This window comes from Polyodon spathula, chromosome 21 (genome assembly GCF_017654505.1).
Source record: "Polyodon spathula isolate WHYD16114869_AA chromosome 21, ASM1765450v1, whole genome shotgun sequence".
Classification (NCBI taxonomy): Eukaryota; Metazoa; Chordata; class Actinopteri; order Acipenseriformes; family Polyodontidae; genus Polyodon; species Polyodon spathula.
Window position 1 is genome coordinate 12,328,447 of NC_054554.1, and position 17,832 is coordinate 12,346,278.

At 38.7% G+C, this 17,832-nt stretch overlaps 1 protein-coding gene across 2 annotated transcripts in view; it reads right to left on the bottom strand.

The window, feature by feature from the left end:
• Positions 1 to 765: 765 nt before the first annotated feature.
• The window catches only part of LOC121296726 (granule associated Rac and RHOG effector protein 1-like), a 49,724-nt gene continuing 32,657 nt past the window's right edge, over positions 766 to 17,832 (bottom strand). For both annotated transcript variants that reach the window (XM_041222501.1, XM_041222500.1), the window contains 11 exons: positions 15,950 to 16,090; positions 15,705 to 15,800; positions 12,450 to 12,611; positions 10,948 to 11,106; positions 9,815 to 9,912; positions 9,009 to 9,134; positions 6,373 to 7,472; positions 5,685 to 5,850; positions 4,696 to 4,833; positions 4,076 to 4,154; positions 766 to 3,458 (listed from right to left, as the gene is read on the bottom strand). In XM_041222501.1, coding sequence (XP_041078435.1) covers positions 3,126 to 3,458; positions 4,076 to 4,154; positions 4,696 to 4,833; positions 5,685 to 5,850; positions 6,373 to 7,472; positions 9,009 to 9,134; positions 9,815 to 9,912; positions 10,948 to 11,106; positions 12,450 to 12,611; positions 15,705 to 15,800; positions 15,950 to 16,090 — 2,598 coding nt within the window. In that variant the 3' untranslated portion in view covers positions 766 to 3,125. The remainder of the gene's footprint in view (positions 3,459 to 4,075; positions 4,155 to 4,695; positions 4,834 to 5,684; positions 5,851 to 6,372; positions 7,473 to 9,008; positions 9,135 to 9,814; positions 9,913 to 10,947; positions 11,107 to 12,449; positions 12,612 to 15,704; positions 15,801 to 15,949; positions 16,091 to 17,832) is intronic.

Below are 17,832 nucleotides of genomic sequence, written 5' to 3' on the forward strand. Positions count from 1 at the left end.
TTTGAGTTTTTAAATCTTCCAGTATCCCTTTAACATCTCAGCAATAGAGGCAGATTAAATGTAATTACGCCTGAATGCTGACTTCTATAAGGCACTTTGGCTGCCCAGGCCTATTACATGTTAATGGCAGTAAACTAGAGCTGAAGAGCACCACCTGAACCTTGTAATGCGTAAAGTTGGATTAAAAACATGTATTTTTTGGATGGTTTCACATATCCTGGTTAGCACTCATCTTGGACTACCTTGGGTAAGGATTCTTCATAGGTGGGACACCAGGCCTTTATTAATTTTAAACTTTGTTGGCAAAGTACATTTCAGAAAATATCATGTTGTATGTCTGGTATTGTATATCTCCTAAAATATGGCTTTAATATTGGATTATTGTGTTTGGTAATAAAAAAGGGAGTTTTTACATAAGCTGTAAATCACATTACCTGTTACAATGACCTACCAGCAGAGGGTAGAAGTGACCTGTTTTTTGTGGTGTGCAGCCTATATCCAATTAGCCTACATTATGTTTTGATCTATAAAAACACTGGATAAAAGTGTATGTGTTGGCTTATCTTCCATAGGCTAACAAGGAGGAATGCTTCTGTGTAGCAGGTACTGTGACCCGTACATAAAATTATGAGTAGCAGAGGCCCAGTGGGATTCTATTAGAACTTGCCCAGAACATTTTAGCCGTGACATAGTTTAATATTCTCATTACACTGGCTTTTGTTTTTACAATGGAAATAGCAATAAAAAAATAAATGAAACACATTGTTAAATGTACATCTTTAATATAGCAAATAGTTATTTTACTTACAGAAGCTTTTAAAAGGTAAAATATAAAATGTAGAATTCCAATTTCAAAAATGTTGTACTCCCCACTTAAAGCAAAGGCATCCTGGGCTGGTTAGCCTGAGCTATACTCCAAACACCCCCAGCACTTGGCAGTGTGAGCAAAATAACTTTTATGGCAAGACTTGTAGTAACAAGTGCGATATAAGAATTGAAGAAAATCATAAAAACAGGTACCACCATTCTAAAGGTTTGAAGTATGCAACACATTTAGGGCATCTACAAAGTGACCGACATGTAAATGGTTTTTTACATGTCTAAGTGTACACTTCCCACTCAGCCAGGCCAGTGCCTCCAACCATGCTTGTTCAGGTTACAGGATATCAAATTCCTGCTTTTAGAACTTAATTCAACTAACGCTGCACTTGACTCAAACAGAAATGTTTTTCACTCTGAAACTTTCAATTAAACCTGCTTTTTTAGTTTTATTTTTAAAGCTGAAACAGTGTGCAAGTTCCTGTTACCAACTAAATGGAGAATACATAAGCAGCTCTAATGTAAACTAGAGCTAGATTTTGTTAAAATTGGGTCTTTCTATGCAAGGGTTGCACTTCAGCAGATGAAACTAGAAAACCACTTGGCATGGCTGAGAAATATTAACAGTTACAGTTCAAGGTCTTTATTTTAAAAAAAGCTGCAGAAGTTTGTGTTTACACAGACAAAAAGCAACAATACATTTGTGTTGTGCAAAGCATGGAACTATAAAAATGTTTATGCACAGCAAATGATTCTCTGTAAACAGTAAGTATGTTAGTTTTCAGAAAACATGTACTATCTTAAATACAGGCAACACTGGCATCTGCAAACATCACAAACAGTTAACATTCTGGGCTTGCAAGCACAGCCCATCACCATACAAACTGAAGAAATATGTTTGGGTTCAAAAACACCCACATCTTATAATAATTTTAGTGTATAGTGGCATATTTAGTAACCCTTAGATATATGATGTAATTAAACTCTGTAGAAAAAAGAATAAAATAAATGTGCTTTGTTTTTTTACTTCCTTGCAAACAAATCTGAACTTGTTACATAATATGCCTATTTTACAAACAATAAACATACAGTAATGGGAATTTTAAGAAAATACAAAAATAGGATTAATACTGTCAATACTTCTATACAAGAACATATTGTATTCAGATGAACACGTGTTAAGATTCACTTGGAGTTGAATCATCATTCAGAAAGCCAATAGAAATATGAAAGTTTTTAAATATTTAACCATATAAAGATTCTTTCTAAGCTAACTTTTTATTTATTTATTATACAACAGGGCAGCTATACATTTTTCAGAGTCAATTCTCTCATTTCTAAGCACTATTATTTTTTTTCTGAACAACACTTTGGTTGGAAAAATATTCTCTGTTCCACAGGTTGTTTTATTAACATGGCACATAATTACTGCTAATATTTATAATGTCAGTAACTGGGGAAAAAAGTAGTGTATAAATGTCTTTCAAATTACACATCTGTTATGATTTTTATATTTCTGCTGAGCCTGCTCAAAGCCTTTTATTTTATTAAAAGTGGAAGTAAATTATTTCTATGTAGTATATGACTAATTTACAAGCTATGGAATAGTAACACAATGCCAATGCTGCTGGCTCTTTAGATACATTTCACACATGCTCCTTTAAGATCAGATTTGCAAGTTACAGCTTATTAGCCACTTTTTAACTGAAACAGTAAATTGAAGGGTAGATGGTGAAGATCATTTTTTGTCCTTTTTTTTTCCATTTGTAAGATGAAATGTTTTTTATTCAAAACCTACGACCACAACTCTTTCATGTCACAGGCTACCAAATTGTCAGCAAAGAAATATACACACATGTATAATAACTTAAGCAAACACTTGGCCATCATATTAGTTGGGTAAACTTAGTTACATGAGTTCCAATGGGTTTGTTTATGGGGTTGTTTTATTGAAATGGAAAAAGTTAGAAAATATAATAATGTATATTAAAAGTTAAACTACAGTGCAAATAAGTTAAATATGATTTAAATTTTATTCATCTCTATTTTACAGTTCTGGAGTCGAGCGTGGAACAACTAATACAATGGCCATAAACTTGCTCAATACTTAAATACAATAACAACAAAAAAAGCATATTTACATACTGTATCTCTCACTGCTTTGCCACACAGGATCAGGGACACATTATAATGCACACCGCTATATAAAGCTAAAATGCCAAAGATATATCCTAGTATGTTACAAAGTAAGCTGAACTCAAAACTTCATACACAATTTGGCTCTTGCCATTTTGTGTCGTATCTGTTCAGTACTGATGCAGGTAGGATGGCCTGTGTTCGTGCTTCAGAGGAAACGATTTAAAGCCCTTATTCATCTGTTTGTGTTGGGAGGCTTGCTGCTGCTGCTGCTGCTGCTGTTGTTGTTGGGCGTAAGCAAAGCTGGAAGAGATCCCAGTGGAGGGGGCACAGTCACTGGCCGTCGACCACACTGGTGACTGCAGCATTTGCATGGATTCATTCCACTGGCTGACAGGGTTGGTCATCTGGTACAAGGAAGAGCTCTGACTGGGCAATGTGTTAGTGAGAGGAGAAGAGTGCTGCCAGGGGGCTTTCGGAGGCCAGGTTTTAGTTTTGCTATCCTGTGGAAGACGGAGAGAGATTCAAAATTACAATGCTATGGTGTCAAAAAAAGGCATAAGGGCTGAATTAGACCTCGCTACTCTTCCCAAATCAATCCAAACAATACAGATTTGTCTTCCTGGGTCTCAGGTCAACATTTTGGCACCATCAGACTTTAGTATTATTATTATTATTATTTTAACAATTATTTTTCATTATTTCTGACAAGCAGTGAATTGCACACAGGCAGGCCTGCAGGCGCCCGGCCAGCCACAGGGGTCGCTGGTGCGTGGTGAGCCAAGGACTTCCCGGCTGACCTAAACCCAGATGATGAAAAACATTTTAAACAATAATCAAACTTTCCTGGCAGTGCAGCCTCATACTGGAATTTATTTTAGGTTTTATATATTTTATTTAAAAAATGTAATATTAATGACTTTGTCAAGTATGAATGTGTACAGCAACTTAAATGGTGCCTCCAAGACGTTATTATAAAGATGATGCGTCTCAACTCAATTTTTTTTTTTCAACAAAAGCATAACATAAGTGTTCTAGTTTTAAGCAAGTTACGTAATGTGTGTAGACTGCTTCAGCATGGCCAGTCATGCTGTTTTGCACCAGTCTAGGATATCCCTACCTGATTTATGTCATCTGCGGAGGGATGGAGAGGTGGGGATGGCAGGGTGCAGGCTTCCTGCTCACCGCTGCTGTGCTTCCTGTACAAAACAAGAAGGAATGCAGAGTTAACCAGAGAGGCAACGACCAGCTTTCTTCATTTTACACTACAACTATGAAATCGGCTCATCTGAGTGCTGCATTTATTTTTCTGTACATAGATACTGTATCCCTCTATAATACCACACAAATGTCCTATGTGTGAAACAATAAAACCTGCCTGACACAGAGAATTACCAGAGATTACAGGACATGGTAGATGGTACTGCATTTTATTTCCTGTTTTGTTTTTTTTATTTATTTGAGATGCATTTTTAGTTTTGTACTTTTCTATTGATTGTTCCTTAAAAGTCTAGTTTTTATTCCTTAATGTTTGTTGTGGAGCACAGGGATATTACACAATTATTACATATAACTGAAGACAAAGTCCTACTGTCCTGCACAAAGGGCAACACTGATGTGGCGGCAGTATAAAATCAGACAGAACCGCAGCAGTCCAGCATATAAACGTATCAGTGCCAGGCTGCAGACCTGATGTACACTCATTATCTATCTACATTCGATGCTCCTAGATTATCTCACCTCCTCTGTTTGACAGCAGCAACGAGATCAGGCCCTGAGAACATGGAGAACAGACTGTCGCCATTGACAGAGGATGTCTCATCACTGGAGCTGGCCGAGTCTCCCTGAGTCCCAGACCAGCTGCTATTCATCACATCCCTATGAAGAACATGCTTAACGTAAGATTTTCCAGAATAACATGAAGTTGAGGCTAGCTTATCTTTCAGGTAGAAACCCCCGACTACTAAGACCCAGGGCTTAAGGATAACAATATAAAACATAAATTGTTGTGTGATCCAAAAGAAATGTGCAACACAGAGCACACAGGAAACCACAAAAAGCAAGTTGTAAGAAAGTTCTATTCAGCCAGTGTTCTCTGTGCTGGACACAGTGGGTTCTATTCAATCTACTAGAGACTTGCACATATTGTTAGAGATGTTGGTTTCAATAAGGCCCTTGAAACAATTGCAGCCAGGGCAGAATAGATCTGATAGATCTATAGAACAGACAGATCTGCCAAGGTTTAGATCAACTGAATACACGCCAGAAACTGAATTGAGATTGATACAATGTACCAATGTAAAGTAATAATAATAATAATAATAATAATAATAATAATAATAAACAATAATAATATTTAAGTTGCTTGAACACCACAGAATACTTTCTGGTAACCAATAGGCAGTGAACCCCAAGATGTACTATAGCCTTTGATTGCTCAGCCAATCAGGTGTTAATAGAGTGAATAAATACTATGTCACAATGTAAACTAAAGTATAGAATATGGCAACCATAGGTTAGGAAAAAGAACACTGTAAAATCTGAAGACTGGTTTATGTTGAAAGTTGAGATATTCTTAAACACCACCTTGAGGACACTATGCTTTGGGGCTTAAGGCAATATAGGTATTTACATTGCTGTAGAGCAGGCATGTATAATGATATACTTTATAATAATAGTTTAATCCCATTTCTTAAGAGAAAAAACAACCCTGGTGTGCAGTTTCTTACCCCTCTGTGTAGTACTTGGGAGGTGGCCAGGTTCTGTGAGGTTCATCGGGGGCAGCCCAGTTGCTACGCGTGTTGCTCGGGCGATGGACATGCTGTGCTTGCCTTTTGTGTTGCATAGCCTGGCTAACCCCAGCCACGTAACGGGCAAACTCTGGGTCTGAGCCAACTAGATATGAAAAGAGAAACCCATCCAGTCAGTTGCTGACATGTTCAGCTATTCTCACTGCAATTGTCTCTTCACTGAATCCCTTAAGCCTAACTGTACCACAGCGAAAAAAAAACTTAACAATGGGCACCAGTCAGCTGTTGATAATGGCCTGTGTTGATACGAAAGCTAGCGACTGTTAAAAAAAAAAACTAATTTTCCAACAGGCACTTAAGTATTTCATACAGGACGATTACAAAAAAGTCAGTGGGGCACTTTTCAGTGCTGCTGTGGAAAAAAGCATTAAAGCGCTTAAAATGTCTTGATAAAGAGTAAACTAAAATAAAATACCTTTGTATCCAGGGCTCACAACCTGGTAATTCACAAGTTTGATTGTGTACTACTGCTAGTGTTGACAGTAAAATTGAACATGTGCTATACATTACTGCTTACAGACCCTTCACTATTAAACAAACAAATGTTTAAAAAAAGAAGCATACAACACTTGCAAGACCTAAACCAAAATACAACTAGTGTACATACCTGCAGGGTCAAATGGAAGAATGTCTCCAAGCATCCCAAAGACGCCCTCGCTTTGGTCTCGATTTGGCCAGGTGTTATTTCTCGGACCTTGGGGTTTTTGCCCCAGCATTTCAGACACAACGCTGTCCATGTACGTGCTTACAAGCCCGAGGCTGTAAAAATCAGAGCTTAAATCCGGGAGCCCCGGGTTACCCCACTGACCCATCGGTCCGATGGGTGACAGTCCTGCTGCAGGCGGAGGCTGAGGTGGGAGATGCTGGGTGGAGCTGCCCAACCACTTAGCTGGGACTCGCTGCTGCTGTTGTTGGTGTATAGGGAGCTGCGGCAGGGACTGTGACTGTGTTTGTTGTTGCTGCTGCTGTTGTCCAATGGGCTGGAGATGGTGCTGGTAATACTGCAGTGCTTGCTGCTGCTGTTTCTGCGTAGGGTTCTGCTGTGGTGGTAACACTGGCTGGGACGGCTGCAGAGCTGCGTGGGGCACCGGCTGAAGAGGCTGCAGAGCTGCGTGGGGCACCGGCTGAGGAGGCTGCACTCCTGAGGGCAGTTTCTGCTCGGCAGCAGAGGAGGATGCCGATGCCGCCACCGAGTTCCTTCTCTTGACCAGCGGAGATGCCTGCTGAGACTTACCCATGTTGAAACCCGAGAGGAAGTCTATGACGTCCTGCATCTCCTGGTCCGTGGGCAGGTTCATGCCCTTCTCACCCGGAGCTAGCTCTCTCCGATCAATGGGGTAGCCGTTAAGTAGCTGGCCAGGGGTGCCCTGCCGAGCCTGGTTGGAGTCCATGTTCCTGGGGAAGCTGCCTATGTTGAAGATGCTCTGTAACCTCGCGTCCATGCTGTTGGGTAGCTTGCCTTTGTCCTCTGTGCTGCTGCCGGTGAAGATGCTTCGTGAAGGGGTGTTTGGAATCGAAAAGCTTCCACTACCGGAGCTGCTGCTGCTGCTGCTGCAGGAGGCTTTCTTTGTAAACTTTGAGGTTAGCTTGGAGATGGTCTTGGGAAGCCCGCTGGAGGACTTGGCTCCGGACGGCGAGTCTACTTGGCTTCCATAGTCAGAGGATTCGCGCTGCAGCTGGATTTGAATGGTGGGCAGTGCCTGCTCTCTGTGGGACGAGGACAATGGATGAAACAGAAGCCATTGCAGTTACAAAGTTGAAAATACAGACCTAAAAAATAACACTTGGAAACACACACACTAACTAGGGATGGGAATTTTAAACGTCTAAACTCTAACGAAGTGGTTAAACGTCATCATATAAACAGCAGCCTGTCGCGTTTTCAACTTCTGTGATGCCACAGTAAGGGCGGATATTATAAAAAGGAAGGGGTATGGCAATTGCCTCCAAGTAGCTTTTCTAATTGGTGCAACAGAACGATTGACACTGGGGCGGGTTTTATTCTCGATCAATCTGGCGCTTCATTGGTGCACTGTGTGTTCATGTTGTAGTGGGCTTGGTTTGGTTCAGTGCACACAGGGTAAGAAAGGTGTTTTTTTCTGACATTTGTTATATATTTTTAATAAAATTGTATCTCTAAGCAAAGGAACGAGGCAAAGTCACATTTGGAATTATTTTGAGGAACCAGAAGAGAAAACTAAGGTATGTAAATAGTTATGTCAAAACAAGTTGCCATACCACTAAAACACAAGTTCATGCTTCATAACTTGAAATGAAAACATTCAGAATTACTGTGGATGGAGTTACTGAATGCAGTAAAAAGCAAACATCCATAATAAACAGAACGCTCTTCTAGCGAATGTGAATACATATAACACAATTTTAAAAGGAAGTTTTTTTTTTTATATTAAGAGAATACATAAGTGTACATTAATTATGTATAGGCTTTAATTTACCAGCACACTTATTTCAAATCATTTGTAAAAAAAAAAAAAAAAATTATATATATATATATATATATATATATATATATTGACATTATGTAGATACATAGTGTAACATGAACAGAAGGGGATTTAAAAAAAAAATAAAAATAAGGATTTCCTGTTTGTGGCACTGATTCCTGAACAGTATTGTTGATATGACAATGTATTGGAATCTGTGCATTTCAGAGATTCTGTAACAGATGTAAGCTGTGTGTTTTTAATTATTATTATTGGTTTTACTTTGTTCTTTGAATATAACAATGTAAAAAAGGTTTAGTTTATTCACTTTGTGCCCACAGGGCCAGGTACATCTCAATAGCACAGTACAAACACAAAGAGTTACAGGTTAAATCAACTAATGCCCATAAAATTAACTGATAAAAAAATTTGAAATCGAATAACAGCACTAATTTCAATACATACTTTGGTGTGTACGTGTTTCTTTCTTTTTTGTTGCTTTCTTTTACGTTTTTACTGTAGTTCAGTCTTTGCAATGTTAAAACGTTACTTGCTTAAATTAGGGGTTCTTTGCGTGGAAAATACTAACCAGGGCTGTGAATATATATCAAAATGTAATATAAAAGAGCAACACAATCTTACAATAGAAATAATACAAACAGAAAGGTCCATTCATCCTCTCTCGCTAAACCAGAGAGATCAATTTCTGGTCCCATATAAGACAAACATCAGTAAAATAAAAATAAAAAAATCACAAGGGCTCAGAGGAAAATAATTACATGTTGATCCTAACATTTACCTCTGTTCTTTCCATCTGTTCAAGTCAAAGACTGCAGTATACAACACATCCACCAGCCCCAGGGTCTTCTCTGGATCAAGACTTCTCTGCAGTAGAGACATTGTGGCAGGATCTTCTTTGAGACACCTGCAGAACAGAAAACATCCATCGCAACACTGAGTTTTTCTTAAGATGCAGTACTATTCAGTAGATAGGAAAAGGACATGCTTAAAAAGCAAAAAATCTCAGCGCACAGGATATTTAAAGGGATACTTTATATGATCTAAGTTTTCAGAATATTTACTGTATTACTTGTTCAATACCCTATTATTAGGCATGTTTTGCATCTCTAATGTTCTCAGAATATATTATTTTTCAATCTCAGGAGCTACTTCTGAAAAGACCACTAGGCGGTGTGCAACTAATATCTGCCCCCTGGGCATCTGTGAAAGGGAAGTAAAAGGAAAACATCAAAATAAGAATCACACTGGATTGCTGTCAGGAACGTGCATGTTGTTCAATCCTTATTACAGAGTTGATTAAACATTATAACATTTAGCTTAAAATACATACATGCTATGTTTGGAAATTCAAAGTTAATATGTGTGTGAAGGGATAGAAGAGCTCTTCTGATCATTAACAACTACAGCAACAAAGACAAGACATTTGAATTTGTTTGCATTCAGTCTGGTGCAAAAACAAATAACCAGGTGTGGTCCTCTGGTCAACCACTTACATGCACATACATTGTTCTTTTAAATACCTGTGCAATGACACAGTAGAATACAGGGAACTCGGGAACATTGTGTAAAAGATAAAGTTCATACCATGTTGAGGGGACTTGAACTACAATTCTAGAGCCTTCCAAACTAATCTGTGGTGCGTAGGCCTCCTTGTTCTCAATCTGAGCCGTGTCAACCACCACCTGCCAAAGCAAACACAACAGGAAAACAGCTGAGTTTCCCATTGGATTAGAGTTTTTCTGGTTTTGTTTTTATTCCACCTGTTTGGGTATGTTGTATTATTTTAACCACTTTGGTTCAAATGGTTTTAACACTACTTGTGCTACTTATCTACTTTCCTGCCATATGCTCTCTCACCCTAGCCCTGATCCTGGTACAGGCAACTAACTGATTGTACGGAGATGTCCTTCCAACTGCACTTGCAGTATCTTTTAATATATTTCACATAAGCATAATAAAAACTGATTAAAAAGGATTATGAATGAATTAACAACAATAAATAAATACAGGCCTGAACACTTGCAAATCAAAAGAGGAATTTGTAGCTTGTGATGGCAAAGGTTAGAGTAAGGGTCTTGAGAATTGAGATTGGAAACAAAATCTAATAACTAGAAGTAGGTGTTTTGTAAGAAGAATGGCATCTGATAGAAAGTGATTGTAAAGTAGAAGTAGTATCTTCAGCCTTTTTCAATCCACTGCTGGATGATGGCCGCCCCAAATTCTTCCACAAAAGCCTGTCTGCTGCGTCTCTCATCCATGTTGCTCCGGCGTGTTTCCTAATGTCATCTTGCCATCTTCTTGGAAGTCTTCTTCTTGGTCACTTTATATCTCTTGGGATCCAGTCTAGTATCTCCTTGGTCCAGCGATGGTCTGTTCTTACTACATGTCCGGCCCACTGCCATTTCTGTTTTTTTCACTCTTATAATAACATTGCATACATTCCTAGACCATTTCACTTGGGCAATATCTTTGGAAGTCATAACATGTCACTGGTTGAAATCATTAGGGGTACAACTAGTTGCTTAATGACAGGGAAGAATGAAACGGAAGAGTGGACCAAATGACAAAGGAAGAACAAGAATAAAAGAAAATAAGGGATTCAAACTTAAAGCCTTGTTTTAGTTGACACTTTAAAATTGCACATGCAAGATCTACATGAAATGTGGAGGACAGGTAAATGGAATTATAGAATTATTAACTAGAACCCTTTAACTCACCAATCCAGCCTGGCCAAACAGCAGCTGCACAGCAGTTTTGCAGGCCCCTCGCCAACTCGAAGGGCAGACCTGATTCAGGACCTCTGTGACTGGCGAATTGTCTCTTGGAGAGATCCCATTCTCACTTGCCGCTTCTTTAATCAGCTGGAACACTGTTTGCTGAACAAAAAAACCAACTAATTTATTGCAGCTGCTCAGGGCACAAAGTACAATATGCAATCTGAAGCCCATAATTACTTTTTAATTAACATTAAGTATGAATACATTCTGTGCATAAGAACAAAGTGTCTCTTTGTCCTTGTCAGCTGATATACAAATGCCTACGTTTGTCTGTTGCACACGTGCCACTAATAAAAATGCCCTAAAAAGGTAATAAAGAAAATGATCTCTTCAGCCAAAGAAGCAAGCACAATAATTTAAGAAGTTACCATAATGAAAAACAGTAATGTAGCATAAGTCTAGTACTAAAGCAGGGTCAGCTGTAGTAGTTTATTTCTCAAGCTGACCAGAAAGGTGAAAATAGAACACATAGAAATAGCTGCCACTGTAACTAGGAAGTGTACTGCTGAGGAAAAAAAAAAAAAAATTTAGGGGAATAAAAATGTAACGTACTGCAGCTTACTTGACTTGGCTCTCAGATTGTTATATACTTTCATTCGCACAACGTGCTTGCTGTGATGTATTTAATATCGAAACTAGCCGAACGAAAACACTGCAATTTAAACTTGTTTTTACTGAAAAATAAACAGTAACATGTTTATTTCAACTTCACAATTAAAAGCTGCAACACACATTTTCAGACATGTTGCAGGGCCTTGATGCTTCAAAAGTACACTATTCTTCCTGTTGATTTTGAATTGTTGTGAGCAGTGCTGAAATAAAGCTCTTTCAAAGCACTAATAGGAGTATTTTGTCAGGCACTACTAGTCTAGCACATGCTTAAACCATGCAAAAATGCATCAGAATGCACCATTTTAATACCTTTTTTCAAAAACATCCCTGTGGGAGGGGACACCCCCCCCACCACTCTCTCCCCTCTCCACAGATATAATATAAGGTGCTGCACAATACACGCGGATATCAACTGGTTTTCATTCCAACTGAGCTCTCAATTACTTAACAAAACTAATAAGTTTGCTTAAATTAGACCTTTATACTTGTTTTGAATTCTTAACAATTGTAGATCTCAAGAACTCTGCAACTTTTTAGGCACAGAAAACAATTTAAAAATATATATATATAATTAAGCAAATTATTAGTTCAATTAGGGCTTAGTAATTGAGTGCTCCATTGAAATCAAAACCAGAAGACACATTGGGTCCCCAGGACCAAGCCATAACCATATACCATACCCTATATTATGTTTTTAAATATATAGTTAAATATGAATAATATAAATCTGTACAGCTTGTTTTATTGTGACGTCATTTCCATCCTATACAAACTATCTGACACACATTAAATCACATTAATAACCACATCAATTACAGGACGATAGGTACCGTTTTCAGTTTCAGGTTTTCTGCTGCCGATTCGTTAAATGAGACCCCCTTGAGAAAGTGTGATCCGATCTGCACAGATATGGTGGGGAGTTCAGACTGAATGGGCTGAGAAGTAGTCTGCATTCGCCCAGCCTGCTGCGCCTCTGCTTCACCGCAGCACCCCTAAAAAACAAGGACAACGCAATCAGAATAAACACACAGTGAGGGTTTAAACTTCTCCAATGCAAAGAGCTCCACACACAGCAAACCAGCCCCCTAATACTCACACTAGAGTGCAATCTGTGTCCTGACAGAGCAATACCAAAGGACTTTCAATATTGTATTTAAAATCTGAAACACAAACACATTGGAAATGTGAAAAAACCACAACCACAACAGTTATCAAAAGTGCCCAGCCACTTAAAGTGCAAATATTCAAACACAAGAAGTTACAAGAAACCATTGGGGCAACCTTGCCCAGCACAAAGCAAATTGGCACAACTGTCAAACCGATGGGGGCCAAGGCTGCCCCAATTGTTTCTATTAACTGGGCTTGTGTTTTTTAATCAAGTTTGATCCGCTTTTACTGTGTGGTGGGGGTGGTCCCCCCATTGCTTTTACAGTTGTGCCTATTTGCTTTGTGCTGGGCAAGGTTGCCCCAATGGTTTATTGAAACGTGGCTTGTGTTTTTGCTATCTCTACTTTAAATGGCTGGGCACTTTTGATAACTTGCCGTTTTCACATTTCCAATGTGTTTTTGTTTCAGATATCACTTCTTTTTTCACTTAATGGATAATAACGCACACACACACATTACAGTAATAGCAACATTGCTCAACCTATATTGAGGCAATGTATTGCCGTTTGGCTAGTGCAAATGTAAATATTAACCTGGTTTGCTGAAAGGGTTAAGATGTGAATCTGTGTAGCGTAGCGGTTATGTAGTTGGAGTGAAAGTATAACTAGTTAGGGTTCAAATCCTGCCATTAAATATATACACATTAAAGTTATGTATGCAAAAGTATGCAATGTTCAATGAAAGTGTCATTCATATCGACATTTTTTTTCAAATAATGAACAAAATACATACATTTTTTTAAAAGTTTGCAATATAAACCTTGCGTGGGAATCGAACCCAAGACATGCTTCCAATGCAGACGTCCTAGCTTTCAAGCCACAAAGTTTGTCCTTTCATTTTTCAACATTTGCAAGTAGTATAGCAGTAAAGTTACAGTTTTTAACAAGTAACAAGACAAACAAGATTTTGTAGATAATGATTATGTATTATCCCAAGTGTAGGGAAAGCTTTCATCATAATAATCTAAGCTTGATCCGTTCATTTAGTATATCACAACGTTTTCATGTTTAGGAAGTAGTACTTACAGAGACGGTGTTGAATTCTCAAACTGTTTGTTTTATTTGAAACTACAGAGAATTCCTGTCAGGGGCCGGAATTCACGGCACCAAAATAATAATCCTACGTTTTAGTCTTGGCACTTTCACTGCATATTCTCTCCGGTCACAGCTCACACGCTCACTCAGTCACACCCAGTTTCTCATTCAAGTTCAGCGCTGGACTGTCTCCAGTCCCCAGGCTCATGCACCCCTTTATATAACCTCTTGTCGTTTTCTGCCGCTGTCCGGCTCATCATCAACCAGTCACATCCATGCTCTGCAACCCCCGAAAACAGCAACACACATTCTCCCCCCTCATTCACTGTCTCCCCCTTCCCATGCTAAGTAACGGCATGACCCTTCCCCTTACAATACATTTAACAACATAAAAGACAGGTGAGACAAGCTGAACAGACAACAAGTCCTGCAAAAGCAATTGTCCAGGTCATTACAATATATTTTTTTAATTTGAAAGTAAAAATATATGAAGACCTTTATGTACAAAAACCTTCACTAATATACAGTTGAACAAGAACTGTTGAGTATTTATTTGTTTCATACAGTATTAAATGGCAGTGTTTCTATCTGATTGTGAAAAATAAATAAATATCAAGATAGATAAATAAATAAATGTCTACGTATTGATTTATGTATTCATTTATTTCAATATTTATTAATGTATTTATTTATTTATGTTTTACTTTTAGCAAATATATAGGCTATCCTTCAGCATATACTGTCCAGTGGGAACCTGTGGCAAAGTGCCCCACCCCTGGGCTATGTATTTGTGTTGTATGTTACGTGTAGTGTTTTAATGTTGGTGTATAGTCATTGGTACACGGGATATAAACGGGTCTGTGTAACACGAGTGTTTAAAATGTATATTTGTATTTAGGTACGAGGATTGCACAGCACTTCACGTGCAAGTAAAAATGTAATATGTGAGCACGGGGAATTGCACTTTATTAATTCACGTGGAGTTGGAACCCGACTCCAATTGAATGATTGATTAGCAATTGAGTCTCGGTACAGTTACATAAAAGCAGCATGTTTTCACTCACTCGGGGTTGTGTGTTCGGGAGTGGAGAACGGGAGAGAGAGGAGAAGCGTAATTATAAATATCAATTGCTACGAGTGCTGGAAGCACCAGCACCGTACTTGTTTTGTGTAGCGTTCATCCACCCTGTTTGGTTAGTGTCTACTCATTTTGTTTGTCTATTTATTTTGACCTCATGTGCCGTGTGCTGTTTGTTACAAACTTTTTATTTTCTGTCTGTATTAAACTGTGCATCAGCGCCTTCACCATTCCAAAACCTGCGTTCTGAGTTGGTTCCTGTTTCTGGTCTGACGTCACTCACTGCAGCCGTCTTTGTGACAGGACCACAAACAGCATTGCTCTCATCAACCAGTATCGAGATGAACCGTACTTCCTTGCGCCAATAGGGACCACAATGAGCGTTACACTGACAGGAAACTAATTTTTCAGAGATCAATAATTTCTCAAACAATCTCCAAAAAAATAACAAAATTGTGTAGCACAACATGCTTGCAAACTGAAGGTTATAGTTTCAAATCCTACATGTGCCAGACCTTTTTTTTAATTTATATTACATAAAAAAAAGGTATTTTTTTGCAGGCAAATGTTTGGATAAAACTCTCAGGGGTCTTCATTTTTTTTTTTTTTTTGCGTGTGATGCGTGGACCTGTCCATCGAAAATATCGCAAAATTATTTAATATAAACGATACAGTCATCCAAATACAGTTCTCCCTGATAACTTGGCGCAAGGAACTACCGTTTCTCTCAATGTGCAGTGATCAGAGAAGTCCTGGTCAAGGTTTCTATGAAAACATTTTATGGAATCAGCTGGATATGAACTTACCTGCAGAGTGACTTCAACAGATTTGGGGTTCAGGTGAAAACCAGCCTTCAATGCATATTCACCATGGCCCAAACTCTCCAGGGCTGCTCTGTAAGCCTGAATAGAAAGGAAATATGCATCACTGTAGACTAAAACATGAAGCCTACAACTTTCCCATGCAGCTAATAGGTAATGTTTTTGACCAGACAACATTACTGGGACGTTAAAGTGGTCCTGAATAGAGCTGATGATCGGTATTTCCTAACCTGTAAAGCATTGTCAATCTTCATATTGAGTTCCTTCAGCTGGTGCTCAGGGATGGTTGTGTTTTGAGAGCAGAAGAGCTGCTGCACCTCAATCCCAGACAGGCAGCCGTCCCGCCCCCTCTCCCGCAGCCGAGATGTAGCCTTTAGGAGACAGAGAAAGAGAGTTGCACTCAGAGAACAGCAAACACCACACCGAACAGGAATAAAACACTGTTAAACTGATAGAAAAAGCAGTGCATCAGAATACCACCGCTGGTTAGTTAAATAAAACAGGTACCGAGTTTTATCAAACCATGAATATCAACCATCCACAGAAACCTCAGATCCAAAAATCAGGAAACTGCATTGCAGGAACACGCAGTAGTTGACCGCAGAACTATCAGACAGAACATCTTGATAAATAAACCTGTAAATCAGAGGTTTTAAATAACAATAAATGTCACTGCTAGTTTACTAGGTTCTAATTGCAATAAAGCCCTAATTAAATCAGACATTACCTTGGTAGGTGACCATGTCTGTATGGTACTATTACCTGCCCAAAGTGGTCAACCACCAGACAGTAATGCCCTCCAAAATCAGGGTTCTGTTGTTAATAGTGCATTTGAGTTTGTTTAGTGCACTCTGTCTGTAAACATGTGTAAAATGCCAGGAAGGCTCATTTAATGGTTTAAACAGCAGCCACCACCACCATTTAGATGAACTGAATAGGCAGAAGTGGTCTGCTACTGTATCACACTGTACAGCACAGTGTTCCATGAGGGGAAAGATGCACATCTGAGAACAGTGTTCAACAAATACCTCTATTTTTTACAGTGTTTATACATTAATGGTGTGTGTGTACAAGAACGGGATCTGCGTATCGGAGTTTCCACAGGAAGAACATTTGCACTGAACTAATTGTCCAAGGCCACCAACAAAGTTCTGCAGCTGTAAAAGCGGTTTCATAAGACGCACCCTGTCAGGATATCCAGCCTGAGAAAAGCTTTCATTAAAGCCCCACATCATGTCAGCGCTAACAAAACACTTGGACTTCAGTGATACGGGGATCTAAATCTGCTCTTTTAAAAGAGCGCTAAACAATGGCTTATTTAGTATTTGCAACAGTATCAAAATGACAGCCCTCTTATAATTGTTCTGAGGATCTCTTTGATTTGTTTGTTATTTTATTTATTTATTTGGGATACAGAAATGAGCTTTGAACTCTCACTATTTGAATTGTGTAACTTGATACTTCCTGTGCTGAAGATCACAGTGGGAGCGAGACAGACACAGGACACTACAAGGTTTCAGAAGCTTGAACTTAAATCTAGAGGGGTGGGGTGCACATCTGAAATATAAGTTGCCAAAACAAACAAGTAGTTAAAAAACTATTTTAAAAGCCACCAGAACTTGAACACTGTTCATACATTGTTTAGACAAAGCCTGCAGGAGTTATAAACACAAAAAGGCATTAGTGGACAAGCTAAATGCCCCATAAGAGAGGTCTGTGAATTACTTCACTTTTTATAATATCAGCACATTATTCACAAAGTGCAGCTGTTTAAGTAAGAACTGTTTTAAAAGCACAGATGCCTAAATCAAATCCAGTGTATCTGCTGTTTACAATATCAAGTTATTTGGTTTACTGTATGTGATCTGCCTTTCCTCACTTTTCCTTCCACTGTTGTTTAGGGGTTGGGGGTGGGTACTTGAATTATATCCATCACCATCAGACATGTTGGCTAAATCAGACAATGATGTAATACATTTGTATGAGTCAGTCAACTTTCTTGTGAAAATATTTACTCACGCAGAAGTGCATGAACTCTGTTGACAGTGGAATATAATGCAATCCATTCTGACATGTGCTTTCTTAAGAAAAAAAATCTGTGCCTTGCAAGATT